Source organism: Vombatus ursinus, unplaced genomic scaffold (genome assembly GCF_900497805.2).
Source record: "Vombatus ursinus unplaced genomic scaffold, bare-nosed wombat genome assembly UNPS02001287.1, whole genome shotgun sequence".
NCBI lineage: Eukaryota > Metazoa > Chordata > Mammalia > Diprotodontia > Vombatidae > Vombatus > Vombatus ursinus.
The window spans coordinates 11170796-11192499 of record NW_020941065.1 but is presented as its reverse complement, the minus strand read 5'-3'; the positions used below and the strand labels follow the sequence as shown (position 1 = coordinate 11192499).

Below are 21704 nucleotides of genomic sequence, written 5' to 3'. Positions count from 1 at the left end.
GTTAAGTGACTTGCCCAGGGTCACACATCTAATTAATATCTGAGGCTGGATGTGAACTCATAAACATGAGCCTTCCTGATTCCAAGTGTGGTGCTCTATCCACTGTGGCACCTGGCTGCCTCATTCAGTATATTTAGAGATAAAGTAACTACTACTGGGAAAGGAAATTTCTTCAGTTCATTCAGTAAATAATATTAAATGAACTGGGATCGGGGTTTGAACCAAATAACGAGAAGGAGATTGCAGGTTTAATTATTTATTGCTGAGGTTGGGACGATATGATTAAATATGGGCACAAATTTAGAATAATAAGCTGAGAGGGTACTCAAAAGTGAGTCAGATCCCAATAGTTCTTGCTACATAAGTACATCCAGAATAAAATACAAATATATACAAGGTAGCTGAGTAGGGAGGGTAGTAGCAATTAGGGGCAGCAGGAAAGGCTTTATGTATAAAGGTGGTCCTTGAGCGGCACTTTGTCTTTTTTTTTTCCTTTCTTTCTTTCTTTTTTTTGGCTAGGCAATGGGGCTAAGTAACTTGCCCAGGGTCATACAGCTAGTAAGTATTATGTGTCTGAGGCCGCATTTGAACTCAGGTCCTCCTGACTCCAAGGCCGGAGCTCTATCCACTGCGCCACCTAGCTGCCCCTTGGTAGCTGCACTCTGAAAGAAGAAGAGTGATGTTAGGAGAGAGTAAATTCCAGGCAAAGGCACAGGGCCAGGAAGGAGCACAGAGGGTGAGGCTGGGTTGTGAGCCCTTTAAAAGCTAATCAGAGACCCCATTTTCACCCAGAGGCAATATGGAGTTGACTGAGTAGGGGAGTGACCCAGTCAGAATAGTGCTTAAGGAAAATGGTTTGAGAGTCACGTGGAAATGGATGGAGGCGGGCAGAGACCTGAGACAGGGAGCAGGAGTCCGATCAGGAGGTCACTGCAATAGTCGAAGCTGTCGGGCTACAAGCAGCAGGATCTGGCACCTGATGAGGTGAGCGGGGTAAGGGAGAACAGGAACTTGGGATGACACGGAGCTCTAAATGCCAGAGAAGTCCATGGCCCTTCCTAACAGAAGTGATGAGATCGCAGTTCCACAGTGGCTGGGTTTGGTAAAGGGAGGGGCCTGGCAGGAAAGACACCAGCTCAGTTCTGGTCATGGTGAGGGTGAGTCCTCTCTGGGACATCTACGTTAAACATCCAAGGCAAACTGCTGATGGGAGACCGCCGCTCAGAAGAGACCGGGCTCCATGGAGATCTGAGAGTCATCTACAAAGACGGTAGTTCAATTATTCTCAAATTAAATTATTCACTTAACATCCCAGCGCCCCGGGCATGTCTCCAAGACTGTAAGTTACAGACGGCAGCTGTCTCAGTACAGCAGGAATCTCCTACCCTGATGAAGTCACGGGATCACAGGGATGAACCATGTCCCCCCACCAAAAGGACGTCACCACCACATTTCCCCCCATTCTGCTCTTCAACAATTACTGTTGCAGAACTGAAAGGGACCTAGGAGCTCAGCCAGTCAGAAATCCTGAGTGGACAGGTCACCCAGCGCCTGCCCGTGTCCCTGCCCTCCACGATCTAAGATGTGTCTACCTCAGGAGAGATTCGGGAGGCTGTGACGCCACGCCCCACTGCTCTTCCTAGGGCGGCCTGAGCCAGGTACCTGATCTGGGGGCTCTCATCCCGTCCTTCACGTCCAGCGCCATCCCCACGCTCTCTTTCAGGCTGGGATTGTGCTGGCATGGTTTGCAGCCAGGGAAGTGATACTTGTAGATGTCCATGATCAGGAATTCATTAAACTGTACATGTTCATGACGTTTCAGAGGAGCTCCCTGGTTGGACCAGCTCAATCTCTGCAGATGGATGCACAGACACTGGGGGAGCTACAGACACAAACGGAAAGAAAGGGTTTGAGAAAGCTTGAGCCCCCTGAGCTTCTCCCGGGCCCCCGAACAGTCTCTGCCGCTCTCAGGCATCATCTCACCTTCCCCAGCTTTAACTGTTTGACAAATGTGGTTCTCTGGTGTTCCACCACCTCCCCATTCAGGGTCCCTTCGGCCTCAATCTGAAATAAAAGATGACATTCCCACCGTCGGCATCTCCACAGAATTAAGGGGAGGAAGAAGAGAAGTGTGGCGTGATGAAAACAGCCCAGGCCCGGCGAGTCACTTAACCTCTGAGAATTATTTCCCTCTTTTTTAAAATAGAAGAATATTAAATTTGCCCCCCCTACCTCATAGGATTGCTCAGTCATAAATGAGAAATGGGTGTAAATGTGTTTTATATACTATGAATCGCTGCACAATACATAGGGCGCCTTCATTTTATCTAATATTGGAGGCTGCAGACAAGGTCAAGGCTCTATGTACTCAACCGTGCTGCTGGCATTGAAAGAATCAAGTTAGCTTGGTAACTGGAGGTAAGACCTCTGACCTCTACCTACCCTAATTAACTTAACTGCCCCACCACTTCTGTTATTTCCACTGACCCCATCCACAGCCAATCAATAATCACCAGGGTGGAGGGAAAGGCAAGATGAAGAATCAGTTCAAACACTTAAATCCTGCTTGGCCAGCCACCCTTGTCTCTGGCTACGGTGAAAACGGAGGCAGCCAAAAGGAGCTGAGGTTGGACGTGGTCGGGAGAGGGGCTATGTGAAGCAGAGACTTGGTCAGGTGGGGAGAGATACCTTGGTACAATTGTCACACACAACATCCCTGACTGATTCTGATGAGATGAAATGATGAAGGCAGTGGTCCAGAGTCAAAGGACGACCCTAGAGCATGAGAAAAAAAATTCATTTTTATAATACAAAAGACATCTGTACATAAACTGTATTAGTAGATGGTAGCAGACAATCCCATAGCTCTGTCTTCCCTACACAGAAAACAGGCAAAGGAAGCTTCCTCACATGTCTGTGGAGCACAGAGGATTCCCCCTTTCCCTGGGGACACCCTAGATGGCCACAGACATGATCAGAGTAAAAGGGGGTCGGGACCAAGCAAATTGGTGTCTTCTCATCACTGCTGGATGTGCTTCTGACATCTGGAAAAACACTCTCAGCAGCCAGGCAAACCAAACTCCAAATTTCTACAGGGTCATGTGACAATGCAGGTCACCAACTGGGAATAAATCCCAGGTCCAACACCTTCAGGGTGGGACAGGGAGGCAACCATCTGTCTTGGAGGATTTAGGAGTTTACCTGCCTGGGTCAGAAGGATTCTTAAGGTCCCTCCCTTTCAGGACTATGTTTCTACAAATCAGAGAAAAAGCAAGTCAATGCTCAGTACCTACCCACGTGGCAGCTGGGATACTCAGGGAAAGACTGTCAAAGGTATCGTATCTCACAGGACTCTGAAACAAAACAGAGCGGGATGAGCCCAAAAGCTGCAGGCCAAGTCTGCCTGTGGGATCAGGGCTCCTCAGTATGGAGACCATCCCTCTCCTCCCCACTGGGAAAATGCCCAGATCCTGGGAACGCCCTTTATTTACCTGGTGTTCACAGTGTTTGCAAACCATGTTACTAGTAAGTCTCCCATGGAAAGGGTGCTGAGACTTCCAGGCGCTGGACACGGGGTGAGGCACCCCTAGAACAGAAAACAGCTTTTTAGCCTTTAATCATCCTCAAAAAGCCCCTGCCCCTTCACTCCGTGTGAAGCTCCTCTATTTGGGGAGCTGAGGGGACCACAAGGCCAATGTCTGTAAGGGAAACCTAATTTCCATAACATTCTTAGATTTTTTTTCCAAGACAATCTTATTTTAAAATGAGACCTAGGTTTTTAAATACCACAATTAGAAGAAAAATAATTTTAGGACCATGAAAGAAGAAAAAACTTTTAAAAAATATTTAAGGTTTTAAGATACCAAACAATTTAATCAGTTGACAGCATTTATTAAGCACCTAATATTGTATGGAAACGTAAAACACTGGCGCCTCAGAGCCTGTGGACACTCCTCTGGCTAGAGAAGGCAAAGGCTCCCTTCAGCTTTAGCTTCTTCCAAAGAAATGATCTTGTACCAACTGTTAAGGACTGAGCGTCTCTGGTTTGGGGGCCTGTCTATTTCCCCTGGTGAAGGGCGTGTCCCAGTGGCAAAGCTCCCTCTACCAATGGACACTGGCACATTCTCTGCCACTTACAGGCTCTGAGAGCTGCCAAGGTTACGGAGAGATCAACAGACGAGACTAGAGTCTCCCAGCCAGTCTGGGTCAGAGATGGAACTTAAAGCCAGGACTTCTCCACCTCCAGGTCAGTTTTCTATCCACTACCCCAGGCAGTCTTTCTTGTGAGGAAAACTGACTTATCTTATTGAAAAGAGCCATCTGTGGTCCTCAAAGGATCACTTCCATTATTTGTTACTTATGGAAACAAGTTTGGTAAATAATACGTGACCTCACCCATATTGTAAAGAGTTAATGGTTTTTATTTATTACAAATCCCTTTTGGTCGAGGAGACCAACTCCCTAAAGACTTCTAAAAATTCCAGCTGTCTGAAGATTCACTTGGAATTCCTGTGCCTCACTCTATTGCCGGATTAAATTCAAACCGGGAATTAAATTCCTGTCCTTGACCTCAAAGGACTTCCACTCGACGATCAACAAGACGAGACCCCGACAGTTGGTTTTCCACACTTTCCTTCCACAAACATGACTATGACAAGACGAGGCAGGATCCATTATTATGAAACTAACTTGTGAAGGAGTGGGAATTATCAAGTTCGGAAGAACTGGAGTCCTCATTTCATTTGGGGGAGGGGCAGGGAGCTAGTACAGCTACAGAAAACAACCGAGGTTAACTTTTATCTGATTTTTTAAAAACAGTAACAACTGAAAAATAAAGTTTCAAATTAGTGCAAATGTAACTGTCATTTTTGCCTTCTTAAGAACTATTAACAAAGCCCAGCACAAATCAGAGACCTTGAACCCCAGAAAGTCCTATAACCCACAACTTTCTCATTTACAGATAAGAAAATTTAGGCCTACAGGTTAAGAGACTTGTCCAAGGTCATCTAGCTAATTAGTGGTGGGGCAATGTCTCCTGACTCCAAGCTCTTGAAACTGTTTGGCCTCAAAGTTGGCTGACATCAAAAGGCCGATATGCTATGACTGACTCAAGTCAATCATTCATCCTTCAAGGAAAATGAAAAGCCCCGTCTGAAGCATAAATAGCCTTGCTAGAGGAAAAGTGAGCAGGGGAAAAGGGTGAGCTGGTTTCAAAGGCACCTCCAGGCTGTGAAAGTTTTCCATGCAAGACACAATGGCCAAGGTCTTTTAAGGCCTCCTGGGGGGAGCCCAGCTGGACTGCATGCCCCAGGGAGACCAGCAAATGACGTAATGATCACATCGAGAAAACAGACTTCTCACATGACAGACACCAAGAGAAAATTACTACCTCGTATTCGGCAGCTAATTTGCTGAAGGGTCGCTTCTGGCTGCTGCTGCAGAGAAAAAGAAAAAAGAGACAGACTGTCTACCTACCTTCCCACCAAAACGTCACCCCCCCACATCATCAACACAAATTGGCATCAAAAAACCAAATCCCTAACTTTTAAGACAGTTTGAACTGTCTTCACTATAATTCATTTCCTCATTCATTCATCTTACAAATAATAAAATATTGACCCCCCTCTCTACCCCCACTTCCCACCTCCTTTCATGGATAAGAATCCCAGCCTCCCTGCGATGCCCCGTCTACTCTGATGCTGCCAGCTGGGGAGCTCCTCCCTTGAGTGTCTGTCCTTGGGGCCTATCCCCGGTCCTCAGCCGAGGGGCCCTCTGCCCATGTGCCACGGCACGTTATCAAGCTTTCATCTTTCACGGGAGCACAGAGTTAGAGCCAGGCCCATGAGGAATCACCCGGGCCACCTCATTTTATAGGTGAAGAAACTGTGGCCTAGTGAAATGAAGCGACGTCCTGAAGGTCTCTGGACCCTGTGCTCTGACTCCAACACAAATACTCTTTCTACTGCGTGTGAACAAGGAACTATTTTTAAAATGTTTTGAGATCTCCAACTGAAGAATTTCATGCTTGGGAAAATAAATAAAAAATGTTTCTCCTCAGGCACTGGCCTTGGATAGATTAAAGCTGGACTCATCGCAACTGTGCTTCCTACATCTTTTCCGCAGGCATTTACTACATAAAAACACAGGAAAATTGTCTTCAAGTTTTACCTCCAAAGAATGCACATCGAATAGATGCGCGACCCGAGGGTGGCGATCTCTCTCATCTTCTAGAGATGACGTGATGACGTGGAATAGTTCGTGTGCGTCCTAGCCAAGAGGGAGAGGTCACTCAGGAGGGGACAGAACACGGCAGTGGCAACAACACCCCCCCCCCACCCCCACCCCTGCTCTAGCCGACTGTGTAAAACCAACAGCAGAGCCAGGCTCAGGTCAGACTTCCTTCCAGCCGACCGAGGCCCAGAGTCCAGGCCTGGCAGCATCTCCCACACCGGCAGTCTCCAGGTTTTTGGGCTGGGGCACCTTAATCAGTGTGCACTCCCATTAGGTGTCTGTCTGGTTATTTATACATTGTAGACACGCACTATGGTATTAGTAATTATGTGCACTGTGAAACTTGGATACAAAATGTAAATTCAAAAGGACAACTTAAAGTGGAACATAGTTTGATGTTAGAGCTAACAGGGAGCCATGAAGTTTACTGACTAGGGGAGTGGCATGATCAGACTGTGCTTTGAGAAGGTCCTGGGCCAACTGAGGAGAGGACAGAATAGAGAGGGGAGGGGCCCCAATTAGGAGGCCACGGTGACAATGCAGGTGAGAGGTGCGGAGGGTCAGAGCTAAGGGAGCGGGCATGCAAGAGAAGAGAAGGGGACAAAGTCCAGAGACGTGGCAGGGGCAGAAACCACAACACTGACACTGGTTAGATTGGTGGGATGAAAGAGAGAGGTGCTGTCATAGCCCAAGGGCCTGGAAGGACTGGAGGGATGGAGTTCAGAAAAGGGGGTAGGTTTGGAGAGGAAAGATGACATAAGGAGACGAGGGACATAGAGAACGACCTGTGCATCCCTGTTCATGCCGTGAGACTCCTTCAGTCCCACCCCAGTCCCTGCCTCGGAGGGGCACCTGCTGTACCCCCAGGTCAAGTGCAGGACCTGGAGTGGCTCTGCGGGGGCAGGGGAGCACATTTCTCCAACGGTGCTTATCTAGTTGCTGCTGTGAAGGCCATGGCGCAGGTAACAGTGGGAAAGTGGGGCAAGATATAGAAGGGTGGAGCCCGAAGGTCTGGGACCTCTCATACCCTCTACAGGGAATGGACGACCACCACGAAGGAAAGGATTCCTCCTCACTGAAGGTTGCTGAGCAGAGGCCAGAAGATCACTCGACAGGCGGCATGGAGCAGGCTCGGACCAGCTGACCTCGGTGCTCCCTTCCAACTCTGAAATCTTGTGTGTCTATGGTCTGCTGAGGGTCTACCTTGTCAAAGCCCCCCATGCCAGGTGTCGGGGATACCAAAAAGGCCTAAGACATGGTCCCAGCAGGGCAGAGAGCAGAAAGGCCTTGGATATAAGAGGCACTTAATAAATGCTTGTTGGGTCAGCCTGGTTTGTAGAGGGTTAGGCAGTTGAGAACCATTCTCCTAGGCCTTCTGGTTTGGGGAGGGATCAAATTCTTTACCAGACACACTCCCAATGACTCATTTTGTTAAAGAGGGTTTTTTAATTCTTGGATTAAAAGTATTTTACCATTTTACATGTGGTAAACATTTAAATATGTAAATGTTTCATTTAATAGGGTGCCTTTTAAAAAAATATAGCTGAAGGGGCAACTAGGTGGTGCAGTGGATAGAACATCCACTGAAGTTAGGAGGACCTGAGTTCACATCCGGCCTCAGACCAAACACTTGACACTTACTAGCTGTGTGACCCTGGGCAAGTCACTTAATCCCAACTGCCTAAAAAAAAAAAAGTACAGATGACCCTATTTCCTACAACAATAGGGGTAACAGCAGCCAAGTGCTTTACATTACAAATAAGCATAAAAGTGCCAATGTTTAAGAAAATAAGGAAACGAAAAAAGATCTCTGGCCTCATTCTTGTAGACTTTCAAGACAAGTGTCAATGATGCTGGGCTGGGGGGTTGGGGAACCCGGGGGTGGGGGGCGCCTGGCTGCTACCATCTTCTCCTCTGAAGATGCAGGGAGGGGCAGCAGGGCCTGGCCAGCCCAGCCCTTGGGAAGTAGCGGCACGCTCAGGGCTTCCTTCAGTCACTAGGGTTTTGGCAGATGAAGGACAATAGGTTACAGAGAGACAGTGGGACCACACAGGGAAGCCTGTGACCCTCTGGGTGAGGATGGGGAAGGGCCCAGGGCCTGCTCTAGGCCAACTGCTCCAGATTCCAGACCACCTTACAGCTTTGCTGGTAGGACCTACACACCAACACTGATGGGACTTAGCACATAGTGGATAGAGCTGGCCTCAAAGCCAGGGCCCGCGTTCAAGTTCTGTCTCTGACACTGATTGGCTGCATGACCCTGGGCAGGTCACCTAAACACTCAGTGTTTTAAGCAACTAAGACTACATCTCAGAGGGGGTGCTGACCTGCACTGGTAGAGGGAATTTCCTCAGCCTGGAGTTCCCTATACCAATAAAACCATCACAGGCATCTCTCTGTCCCTTTCCCTTATCAATACATGTCAACTCAAAGCCTTGAAACTCTCAAATCCTTCTATCCAGCCCTCATCTCTCTTCTGAGCTCTGGTCCCACATCACCAGTTGTGAGGGACTGTCTGATGTTGGCTACTGCCAAGTGGGGGTTGTGGCAAGATGGGGTAGGAACTGGGTATTAGGAAGTAACCGGAGCTCACGCTCCCGAGGCAGGGGCTGTGGTAGGCGGAGTTGTGGTGAACTGGGATGGGCTGGATATGGAGAAGTAACCGGAGCTCACCCTCCTGAGGCAGTGGGCAGTGCTATGTGAGATAAGCTGGGGAAGGAACAGGATACAAGGAAGTAGCCGAAGCATGTGCTCCTGAGGCAGGGGGCTGTGCCACGTGGGAGTGGGACGGCAGAGAACGAGTTCCCTTTGCTTAGTCCCCTCCCTAAATGCAACGTCAACCCCAGACGCCTCCTTCCTGTGTCCTTCCTGACTATCTAGGTCACGTACTCTCTCTTTGTCTATGCACTAATCCCAGACGCCTCCTTCCTGTATCCGGTCCTAGCCTCCTGCGTCACTTCCTCTCCCTTGGTGCAGCACTACCCCAGACAACCCCCTTCCGGTATCTGATCCTACAATCAATGACTAGTAGGCGGGCTGAGGAGGAGGGGCTAAGTAGGTACTTAAGGAACGGTCCTGGTCGGAGCATGTGCTCTCTTTGCTCCTGCTCTCTTGCTATGGCCTTCCTGCTTGGCCTTGCTGTGATGGCCTCTGAATAAAGCTCGGGTGTTGGCACCTCCTGGTCAGCTCGTCTCTGTGTGTTTATCCGGGGAGGCCCCGAAGACTGGTAAGTATGACTCTGGCAGCCTGCTCCTTATAGGAGGAGAGTGCACGGCGCGGCCGGCACAACCAGTGTCCAGCAGGGATCTCAACACTGCCGGCCGGTGTCTACGCCTGCCCATCCAGCAGGCATCTCCTCCCAAGCTCACCACTGTCCCTAACAGGGCTTCTAATCTCTCTCACTGTGCCCCTCACCCCCCCTAACTCTTGCCTTTCTCCTCCCCCTCCACATCCAAACAGTTGCCATGTCTCATCAATTCTTTATTCACAACCTATTGTATGCATCTTCCCATTCTCTTCATTCATGGTCCCCACATTTGCTCTGGCCGTCATCACTTCTCATCTGGACACACCTGACAGTTGAGCCAAACTGACCTTGCTGAAGTTACACCTCTCACCTCCTTGCCTTTGCATAGGCTGTGCCTCCTTGCCTGGAATGCACACCATCTCCACTTCTCCCTCTCTGGATCCCTCGCTCCAGTGCCACCTTTTACACAAGCCTTTCCTATTCCTCTCAGATGCTAATGCCTCCCTCAAAACTACCTTGTACTTATTTTTGTACGGACATAAATTCTGTATCCACTTCGACGTGAACATGTTTCCTTGATCATAAGCTCCTTCAGGGCAGGCAGTTTTCTCTTTGTCTCTGTGTTCTCAGTGCCTTGCAGAGTGCCTGGCCCCCAAGGGACCCTGGACAAGTGCTTGCTGATAGACCAACTGATCTCTCCCCTCTCCAATCCCTCCCTCCAAAGAGCTGCCCAACTGACTCTCTTCTGCATCCATAATCAGAAGGTGAAGTGTTTTTGCTTTTAAAAGATCAATAATGTTAACTGTTTTCCTAATGCCAAACCAATTCAGTTTGACCGTGGTGAATAACTTTTCAGAACAGACTGATGTGGTTTTTTATTATTTATTGCTATATTCTTTTTATTTCTTCTCTCTTCTGAATTCATCTTGTCCATTTTATTTAAATCTCTCTTTTTTAATTAGGTTAGCTAAAGGTTTACTGATATTGTTAGTCTATTGTTCTCCAATTTATCTATTTCTCCTCTAACTTTCACAATTTCCTCTTCCGGGCCTACGCTGGGCTTCTTTGTTGATTTTCTCCTTTTTAGTTCATTCATCCTCTCTTCCTCTGTTCTGCTAATGGTACCTTCTCAGGGGCCTAACTTTTCCCACAAGGCTTGTTGAAGACTTCTTAAATCACAGGTCTAACCTTGTCACTGACCTATTCAGGAGGCTTCCCTAATGGTTTCCAGGATGAAACGCATGCTGGACCCCAGGCCTCACAATCTGGCTTCAGCCCACCTTTCCAGACTTACCCACTCTTCCCGCCAGCCCGACTGGCCTGTGTGCTGCCCCCTGCCCGTAGGACTTCACCTCTTGCTTCTGGCTGTCCCCGAGGCCAGGAATTTGATGCTCTCCTCACCTCTGCCCCCTTACATCCCCAGCTCCATTCTAGCCTCATTTTAAATGCTACCTCCTACACAAGGTCTTTCCTGACCCCTTCAGATTTTAGGACACACACACACACACACACAACCCCCAGCAGAACATATGCTCCTTGACTGTTTTTGTGTACTCCAGGCCCTGGGCTGGACAGGCTCTTCAAGAAATGCTTTTGGAATTGAGTGGAAAGCCTCTGCCTCTGTGGAGAGTGGGAGCTACCCGGGACAAGCCTCCAGGCCTATGGCCTGACGGTGCCTCTGGACGGGGCAGTGCAGATGGGGCTGTGCCCACCTCTCACCTGCTCCTCGAAGGAGGAGATCTGCCACCTGTGCATCCGCAGCACCTCCAACAGATGGCCGGCATCCAGGACATCCTCCTCCTCCTCACAGCCGGCGACTTCTTGGCAAGACAAGGCTAGCAGTGAGACAAAAATGATGGCATAGGTCAGTGGTCCAGGTGAGGCACAATCACAACGGATCAGAAGTCAGAGCCATCACCTCTTGGCTTACCGTGCGGACCGCTGGCGTTGCCCGCGCACCTGAGAGCACTAGACAAACCAGCGCCGTGGCTCACCAAATCTAGCTTGTCGCTTCCTTAGCCACCCCACGGTCACTGCCGCCAGCAGGCCCAGTGACTCCTGAGTCAAAGAAGACTCTCAACAGGAAGGAGGAGCGTATCTCATCTCTCCTAGCATCCCTGGCAGGGCCGAGCACAGCAATGGGAACACAGGCATTCCACCCACAAACACAGTTATCCCTTCCACATCGTGACTTTCCCTATTGCAGTTTCAATATATTGCAGGTCAGTGTAAGAAACTAAATGGGAATTTGGGGGGGAGTTTTGCAGAAGCCACAGAAAAAGTTTTAGAGACTCAGAAATGTATAAAATATATGGACAGAATTGCACAATATCAACCCAAATTTTATAATAAGGTACTATAAAGACCCCATAAAAGAAAAAAAAATTCAGACTTCTCTGGTATGAAGGGAAGGCCAAAACATTTTATGTAGATTTTCCAAATCACAGGGGTGCCACACTCCTATCCCCCTCAATGTGGAAGGGATAACTGTATTTGTCCAATGAATGAAGATTAATTTTCGCAAGGCTACAGAGCTTTTTAAAACTGATGTTCCCATGCTCTAAAAGAAAACCATTTAGATCCCAACAATACAACCTCAGGGCCCACATTAAGGCTGTATTGTGTGGAGTAAACTTGAAGAATAAAAACAACTTGCTTTGACCTCATAAAAATGATTTAGCACAAGCAAATGCCCCCAGTGACTTTCTGTGGCCAAAAGGATTAAGGGCGTTCACAAAGCAGGTGGTTGTTCCTGGGTGGCTGACTCCTTAAGCCACATGTGGAACCAGGCCTGATAAACAGACATAAGTGATCTAAATTCATGGGGCTAACAGGCTCAGAAGGATCTACAAGAAGGCCATGGGCTGTGCCTGATGCCAAGGATTCCTCAGCTCTATCTTCCCATGATTCCTTCATTAACGTTCACTTTAATGAAAAGTGTCTGGATAAAAGTGTCAGGAGGTAGAGGTTGTAGCAGTCACGTGACCTGCTAAGTACCCGTGCCCCAACCCATTGGCGGGGATCCAATCCTGCAAGAGAAGGAGAAGTACCAACACTGCTAACGACAACGGAAACCTTTGCTCGGGACCCTCTTTTATTCACATTATAACTTTTATCTGGAGAGGCAGAGCGTGGAATACGATCAGAGGGCCCGCTCTGGAGGCAAGAAGACTGAGCAGCGACGAGGACTGGGACTGTTTGTTTGGCGAAACATCACAGTTGTTCTCGAGTCAGAATCCTCTTGTAGAAGAGAACAATCTGACTCCACGGACGTTAATGAGATGCCTACTATCGGCAAGGCGCACAGCTCCCGCTAAGCACTCGTGACCCCAGAACAGAAGAACCCCCGTACGTCCCCACGTCTCCCTACCTTTCAGGAGGTGCAGCAGGGTTAAGGACAAGTGCTGGGGCTTGGTGGTCTCTCTCTGATCCACAGGGTACTGGGCAGTGAATTCCTCCAGCCACTTGATGAAAGTGGGGCAGGCAGACAAGCCTTGCAGCAAGGAGTTCATGAAACAGGTGTTTCCTAAATTGAGGAGGCCAGGAACAAGCCCTAGAGAAAAGGGACAGAGCACAGGGTCAGCCACGACCATCTCTTCATCTTAGTTCACTCGGTGAGATCGCTATACAGAGCCAGTCACTTGATGCATCAGGGATCGCTCTGGGAGTCCCTGAGCTGACGGAAAGAGCTCCAGGCTCATACATCTGGCTCCAGACTCGGGCTTGGGAGCCAAGGGTTGCCCTCGCCACCAGCTCCCGCCAGACTGGCATCCAAGCAAGCAGGAGCAGGGAATGGGAAATGCAGGCTTGGAGGGATCTTCTAAGCAGCCTGCTAGACATTACACAGCTTAGAGCCTAGACCACGCAAGGAGAGCAACAGCTTCATTGCCCGGTCTCCAGACTCTCCTCACCATTTGTCAGAAAACGTTACATACAACAGCCAGAGCAACTCTGAAAGAGGAATGTGAAGGTGGTCCTACTGATGAAGACAAGGCACAGCTAGGAAGCTAGAGTGGCTATAAAAGGCTTCATGATAAAAAATGGTCTGGGGCTTACAGCTGGATTTTAGAAGCCAGGCTATCAGTTTATTTACGCCAACAAAACTGAGAATGGAGAATTTCCACTGTCAGGAAGATTTTAAAATAAAATTACTGTGAACTTTAACATCAACAGACAGAAATATTTCAGTACACAAAGAACAGAAAGGAGGACCATAGAGAAAATTGTTAACTTTGTTCATGTGGTTTTTTCAGCGTATATTAAATTTAACATAAGTCAAAAACATTTCCTCGTTTGTGTCCCATTCTGAACCACCCTTCTGTGTATTTCTGAATGGTTCACTAATACACTTTTCTTTTTTTTTCCATCGTTATCACCCCGCCTCTGCTCCCTGCCCCCAAGCTCTACCTTGTAACCAATAGCTGTAGCCATGCAAAGCAGGTCACCCCAGCTCCTCCTGCAGCTGGAGTCCATCAGCCTCATCTCTGCTAACAGGGGGAAAGCCCACCTTGTCACCAGTCTTCTGAAGTCCTGGTGGGTCACTGAATGGATCAAAATTGTTGCGATTTTTAAGGTTATTTTCCTTTACACACTTTACTGTGATCGACAGATTGGCGCATTCTTCTTTTGTCATCTCTAAGTCTGACAAGTTCAGACCAGTGCGAAGTGTCACACAAACTGAAAAAATCCTAAAGAAGAGAAGATTCCCCAGCACATCGGAGGGTGGGGGTGGAGAGGGCATTTGGGAAGGTTGGGGGTTTTTCCTTCCCATTTTACATAGTGGAGAACCCTTAGTCTATTTCAGGAAGCAACTGGGCCCTATCGTACAGAGCATTTGGCCCTGCCAAGTCCAACTATGCCCCCCCTTCCTTCCCATCCCCCTTTTCCTCAGTCCTCTGTCCCACCAATCCAAGGCCACTGGCCACTTCTAATAATCTTCTCTGTCTTTGGCTCTGGATACCGCTCACTGCACCCTCCTCCTGTACACACTGGCCGCTCTCTGTATCAGAAAAGGGACTGTTCCGCTTCTTCTGCCTTCAAGGCTCTTTCACCAGCTTCTCTTCCTGCCTTGTTAAGGTGGGCTCGCTCCACCAGGTTCTGGCCTCAACCTCCTCTTCTCTTTCCTCACTCTGCCCTGGTGATCCCCTCCATTCCTGTGGCTCTGACCATCAACTCTGCTGGTGACTCCAGACCTACAACTTCAACTGCGTATGGGAACGCCCGCTGAAACTATACAGCACGGACTGGACTCCACGGCTTCACAGGTCCCCTCCAGCTCTCCCATTCTGTGATAGAGTGACCTTATCAAGGAGAATGTTTTCCTAAGGGAATTAAGAGGCACTTTCAAGATTCAGTTCAAAGGGCAGCTGCTCCCCATGCTTCTGCCTGGGGCACGGCTTCTCCCACACATACCATGGGCTCAACAACTGTTTTCTAACCAAAGAGAGCTGTAATGGACACTGGCCCTGGCCCGGTCTGGGCATGACACTAAAGGATGATGTTTACATCCAAAGGAGGCCACCCCAAATGACGCGGGAATGGAAGGCTATGCCGTGTGAGGAATAGGGGACGGGGCCTGAGAAGGACACCCTAGGAAAGAGAAGACTTTGGGTGGGTTGGTGGGGCTTTTGTGCCTTCCACAATCTCAAAGACTATCATGTGGAAAAGGCCACAGGTTGCTTCACTTGTCCCCAGAGGATGAAGCTGAGGGCTGAATGGCTGAATCTCAACTTTGCTGATTACTGTGAGATCCTGGGCAAGTAAACTGCCCTCCGCTGGCCTCAGTTTCCTTATCCATAAAATGAAGAGGATTAGGCTAGACCACAGAATCACTGACCAAAAGCCAAGAGGGGCTCAGAGGATCTCTAGTTCAATACTCCCATTTTACAGATGAGGAGGCCAAGGCCCAGGACGTTAAATGACTGGCTCCAGGACACACGAGCGACAGAGCTGGGATTTCAACTTAGCTTCAGCAAAGAGTAGAAACCAAAGAAAAACAGAAGTAAGGCTTTCTCTCAGGGAAATCCTCCTAATGATCAGGGCTGTCCAAAGTCTGTGAGTGGAGGCTGGACAGAGCCCTCACCACGGAGGTCATGGAGGGCCCTTGTTCAGAGAGGTGAGAGGAGGGAGCTCACTGGAGCTTCACCCACTCAGCTGAGGCCCCAGGGCAGGTCTTCAACATAATGACTGTACTTCACAGACCACTGGAGAAAGATGCCCCAGGAATGATCCAGCCAGACCTTTCCCAGGAGAGATGAAAGGGCACAAGAGGGGGAAGGAAGGCGGAAGGACTCTCTATGACTGTGAGAAACAGAGCATGCTCATGGGAGCTCCAAAATGATGCCAACAGACAGAAAGGACGGGGCAGGACCCAGGACTCCACAGGCACTGAGAACTCTGAGGTGAGGCGAGCCCTTCACTGATGCAAAGCAGCACCTTCTCTCAGCTCAAGAGTCCTGAGAGCTGCCCGATCACGGAGACATCCAGTGACTCGCCCAGGGTCACCGAGCCAGTCTGTGGCAAAGGCAGGATTTGAACCCAGGTCTTCTTGCTATGAGGCTGATTCTCTGTCCACTTTGCAACAATGCTTCCCCTGGTAGCATGGCGCAGTAGAGAGTTATAAACTAGGAGTTTCTGTAAGATTATAGAATTTTTTATGAAAGAGATAACACAAAACTTTGACCATTGACTGAGAGTCTGCCACCGAACCCATCCCCGCACACTTCAGTAACTAATAATAAGAAACATAAGCTGACAGATTAATGCGAGAGGCGGACAACTATGTCATGTGCTAGTCTCATTCAAAAGCCTGTTTCGGACTCAAGTGTAATGAGACTACCTTACACAAAAGCCTTTTTTACAAGAGGATATAAAATGCTGTTAACAAGTCATTAAAAATTTACTTCCTCTTGTCAGCTCCTTCAAACAATAGGCTGCCATCCAAAATTCAAGCTCTACAGTTAAAGAGACAAAACCAACTCCCTGCAAAACAAAAAACCCAACACATCAACTTTTTAAGAATCTGCTTTCTCGCCCTGGCTGCCAGGCCAGGCTCTTGCTCAGGACTACAGACAACTCCCAGGCTTGCCATCTCTTACCTTTCCGGCGCTTCTTCCTCTCGGTAATGGGACCCCAGAGCACATAGATGCCTGCCGCCAGAGCCGCGGCAACCCCGCCGAGGACTCCCCAGTTCCTCATCACCTTATACCTAAAAGAGGAGAGAAGGGGCCGTCATCTCCCATCACCAGACAAAGGCAAGGTCACAGCTACCAAGGACCTGGAGCCCACCCAGGCAGAACCCACCGGCACTCTGAGGCCCAGACGCCCAGGGCCAAAGCCAAAGGGCACCTCGAGAGGCTGCCCACGGGATCACTGGGGCAAGGTGGCCTCATTTATATTGCCAGACAGGAGGAAACGGATGGGACTTATTACGGGCTTAAAAATAATACTGTATTTTGTATGGGTTGGCTAACTGGAATCTAAGTCATGTCCATAGATTTGTTTTAATAACAGCCAGTATGGAGCACTTTAAGGTTTGCAAAATGCTTTACAGATATTATCACACTTGATCCTCACACCACCACTGAGGTGCTAGTATTACCCCATTTTGTAGATGAAGAAACTGAGGCAAACAGAGGTTAAAGTGACTTGCCCAGGGTCACACAGGTCTCCCTGACTCCAAGTCCTGTGTTCTATGCACAGCTGCCAGATTTAGAGCTGGAGGGGAACTCTGAGGCCATCTAATCCAACTCCCTCTTTTTCCAGATAAGGAAACTGAGGCCTAGGACGCTTACATAACGTGATGGTAAAGGGCAGAGAGGAGATTTGAATCCTGGTCCTCTGGTTCCAAATTCAGTGCCCTTTCCACCATACCACACCGCCTATTTCAGATGTCAGCACACCAGAAATATTCTGAAATGCTCAGAGGGGTGAGAGCATGGCTGCTCTTTTCTTGACAATGCAAATCTCTCCTATGGCATATTAACTTTCTCAACCAGACCAGTAACACAGAAGCTTCTCAAAATATTTACAGATAGAACTAGTTGGTATTTTTGGGATGTGGTATAAAAACTGAACTGCACTCATAGTCACCTTCAGAGAGAGAGAGAGAAAACATTCAGGTAATTTAGCCAATTTTTAAAAAACACAATAGCAGGTGTCCCTGCTTAATGACTACATAAATAAAAGTACATAAGAATACTAAATTCTTAACCCCAAAATCAGGTACACAGACAGGATGTGGAACATGACAGAGGCTCAATAAATGAGTCGATGGCATCAGCCAATATTTCCCTTGATCAGTCGCTGTTATTAACTGCCAGAAAAATCCATCTTCATTCCTAAGTGACTCTGGCAGCTGTGGTCATGTCACTGGGTGACTACCAGGAGCCTCTCCAGTGAACGGGTCTCTACTGTTACTTACTTCCCCATCTGTCTGTGGTCTGGGAGTGTTTCTAACATTGGCTCACACAATACTTATTACTGAAAAGCCACTGGTCGTGTCCTGGCTGCATGCACTACCCCGACACTGAGCCTTCCTTCCCCTGTGACAATGGAGAAAAAGCCAGTGACACCCATCTTGGCGCCTCTTCCACACACAAAAAGGAAGCCTGTTTCATCTGCTCTCCTGAACCCAGATTAGGTTTTATCATGGTTGGGGGACGGGGTATTCCCATATTCTGTACAAAAAAGAAACATGGTGAAGGAAACTGAGGCAGAGTCAGCAGATGCGCCTGGAAGGGGCTAGGAAAGTATGACAGCCTAAGGAGAGATGGGGGTCAGCATTCATTTCGGGGGACTCTTCCTAAGACCAAATGACTCCTAGAGGAATTGAGAAGTGCCTCACAACCACTGTGATGACCAGTCCAGGAAGTCAGAACTCGAAAACCTGCCTGCTCATCAACCATGAAGACCCATCTCATCTGCTGGGAAGGGAGCAGCAGCTCTGTCTGACACTCCTGGGGTGACCCCAGGCCAGCGGCTCGTAGGATCGTAGCACCGAGCTCGAGGGGCCCTCAAGGGGAGGCCTTGAATGAGAGTGCAGGGTGCTTCGTAGGACTTGAAACCAAAGGCTCGAGTTCAAATCCCACCTCTGCCGCTTATGTCTCTTCCAGCCTCAGTTTCCTTATCTGCAAAATTAGGGGATGGCGCTCGGTGCCCTTTGGGGCTCCTTCTGGCCCTCCCGAGGTTACTCGGGTGGTAAACAGCAGAGCTGGGATTGGGTCTTTGTCTGGAGCTCAAATCCTGGGTTCTTTCATTACAAGTGACTTCCCTCTCTGTGACTCAATGTCACCTCCCTCACATGTAGTGCAGAAGAAATCCCCATAGCCTGGTAAAGCGACTGAATGTGCTGCAAGATTGTCCAGGCCTGGGCCACGCCACGCCACGCCCTGCCTGGTCAGCCGGATCTAGACTCAGACCAAATGTATGTGGCTATTCCCAGAGACACACACCAGGCTCCAGACTCATCCAGTGGTGTTCCCAGACAGGAACTCTGTGTTCTGGACAAACTGGTCTTGCTCTGGCCCTGAACTGAACATGCCATCTTCCACCTCTGTGTGCTCACGCAGGTGGTATCCCCCCCCCCCCCCCCCCCCCGCATGCCCTCTCCTCCTTCCTTCAGGTGCTAACCCCTCCTCCACCCCCAACCTCTCTGCTAGAAAGCAAGCAAGCTCCTGGTTGAGTCTGGTGTCCTTCTTTGTCCTGGCATCCCTTAGCACAATGCCTGGAGATCAAACACTAACCAGTATCTATTAAGCGCCTGCTGCGTGCCAGGCAGTCTGCTAGACTCCAGAGATATAAAGACAGACACAAAGCAGTCCCTGCCCTTAAGGAGCTAACATCTAACAGGAGGCCCAAGGATGCGGCCAGTGGACACCGCACACGTACAACGTTATAAACAAAGTAATTAAACACAGGTAGTGTGAAGGGGAGGCACTCACTGGCTTCATGCAGAAAGAAGACAGCCAATGGAGGAGGGAGACAGGCGAGGACAGAGAAGAGGCCCAGCCTGGGAAGCTGGGCTGGGGCCGAGCCGTGCAGGACGTTAGAGGCTAAAGAGCTGAGCTTAGAGTTTATCCCAGCAGCCATTGGAAACCCCTGGCACTGGAGCAGAGGAGTCACACGCTCAGGTTTAGTCTGGAAAATCACTCAGGCAGCAGCGTGCCGGGTGGGAGACAACAGGCAGAGCGTCTATTAAGTACTTAGTGTATGCCGGCCCTTTGCCAAGGGCTAGGGATTCAAAGAGGAGTGAGCAAGATGGGGCCCCCTTTCTGAAGAGAGAAGGCAGAGGTAGAAGGGGCAGGGGCAAGGGAGGCTGGTCTCTGGCATCCCGGCCGGCCAGGCCGAGGAGGCAGCTCCAGTGCTTGCAGGAGCGAAGTCCAACTTTGCTACAGGGAGGAGGAGGGGATGGCAGCCAGAGGCCACAGATGCCCGTGCCAGAGGTGGGGAGACCAGTCAGGAGGAGGCTGTGGCAATCCCTTAGGGCAGTGTGAGCTAGGCTGGGCAATGGAAGGATGCCACAGTGACCCCCCAGCCCCCCAGCTGATTCAGCTTGTGGGAGGAGGGGGAGGAGAAAGCCCCTGTGTGTGGGCTCTGTGGGCAGAGCTGCCCTGGACACTGGCTGTGCCCTGGAGACCACTGGAGACCAAAGGGGAGGCTCCTGTGGTCATGCAGGCTGGGGGAGGGGAGAAAGACACCCGGCTGTCCATCAGTCAGTCAGTGAACACTGATGGGGGCCAAAGGCAGTCCCTCCCCGAGGGGAGATCCTGCACACTTTCCAGGCTGGCCCAGCCGTCCCCTCCTCCACCTGGTCCTTGCCTCAAGGGCCACCTCTGACCCACCCAGCTGGGACTGACCCCTCTCGCCGGTATGCAGGGAGGTCACCCTGAAGCCAGGAAGAACTGGGCTCAAGTCTGGCTGCGTGACTATGGGCAAGCGGGAGCTCCCCCTGTCAGTGAGACCCCAAGCCTAGCACGTCTACAAGAGGCGCTTAATACGTGCTGGCTGACAGGTGAGGACTGCCCTTCCTCAAGGCCTCCATCTCAGATATAACCGGACATTTACATGTAGTCTTTTCTATCAGAAAGGGTGCTGTTCCAGCGGGGCACCACTGTACGGGGAACATCAAGCCTGGAATCAGGAAGACCCGAGTTCAAATTCGGACTACGACACTGACTAGCTTTGTGACCTTGGGCAGGTCACTGCACTTGTTTGCCTCAGTTTCCTCAACTCTAAAATGGGAATAATAACAGCACCACTTCACGGGGCTGTTGTGGGAGACAAATGAGAACGCGGTATATAGTAGGAGCTGTATAAATGCTCATGCCTGCGCCAGTTTCCTTTTTGTCCCAGTGCCGGCGGCTCCTATTACACCGTAAAAGCTTAATAAATGTTGGTCCATTAAAGGGTGGGTTGCATTGAGAGCCTCTAGTGCTGCCCCCGTTAGCTGGGGGGAGGGCACAGTGACCTGCCCAAGGTCATACATGCACTAAGTGGCACTGCCAGGATTCGAATCCAGGTGCTCTCAATCTAGCTCTGCGTGCTGCCCGCCGGGTAACATCCGAGCCGGGACTAGCCCCCTCCCCAGACAAGGCAATCAGGAGGCAGGGGGCGCGGATCCAGAGCTCCCAGAGCCCCTTGCACCCAGCCCCGCCTTCCCCAACGCGCGCTACTGGCCCGGCCCCCTGCGCTCCGAGCTCCGCGTCCTCCGCCCCGCTCCCCTCCCAGCGCCCCTCAGCCTCCCGCGTCTGCGCGCTGGGCGCCCTCTGCCCCGCCCCCCTCCCAGCGCCCCCTGCGCCCGCGCGCCCGGCCGCCTCTACCCCTCCCCCCGCCCCGTCCTCGAGCGCCTTCGCACCCTCACGCCCCCACCCTCTCTCCACGGCTGCGCCTTCGCGCCCCCTCAGGCCTCGCTCCCGGGCCAGCCTCACTGACCTGAGTGCGGCTCCGGCCCGCAGGAGGCGCCGCAGGCTCCGATCCAGCGCCGCCGCCGCCTCTTCAGCCCTAGGGCTGAACATCGCCCCGGCCCGCTTTGAGGGGGGGCCGCTCGGCCCCGCCCAGCCCAGCTCCCCGAGCCGCCCCCCCCACCCCCGGCCCCGCCCCCGCGGGGCTCAGCTCTGTCAGCGTAGGGGAGCGGGCGCCGAGTCTGAGCCCGGGGAGGTAGGGGGGGGACTCGGGATAGAAACGGACCGGAAGCAGGCTTCTGCCGGAGGATGAAAGTCGAAGAACA

The 21704-nt window shown here is 50.4% G+C and overlaps 1 protein-coding gene across 1 annotated transcript in view; it reads right to left on the bottom strand.

Annotated features, from left to right (window-relative positions):
• Positions 1-21492, bottom strand: part of USP30 (ubiquitin specific peptidase 30) — a 28029-nt gene extending 6537 nt beyond the window's left edge. The window contains exons 1-11 of the mRNA XM_027863042.1: positions 21410-21492; positions 16576-16685; positions 12849-13031; positions 11198-11313; positions 6169-6267; positions 5390-5435; positions 3492-3586; positions 3294-3353; positions 2689-2775; positions 1984-2064; positions 1663-1882 (exon numbers count right to left, since the gene is read on the bottom strand). Coding sequence (XP_027718843.1) covers positions 1663-1882; positions 1984-2064; positions 2689-2775; positions 3294-3353; positions 3492-3586; positions 5390-5435; positions 6169-6267; positions 11198-11313; positions 12849-13031; positions 16576-16685; positions 21410-21492 — 1180 coding nt within the window. The remainder of the gene's footprint in view (positions 1-1662; positions 1883-1983; positions 2065-2688; positions 2776-3293; positions 3354-3491; positions 3587-5389; positions 5436-6168; positions 6268-11197; positions 11314-12848; positions 13032-16575; positions 16686-21409) is intronic.
• Positions 21493-21704: the final 212 nt, after the last annotated feature.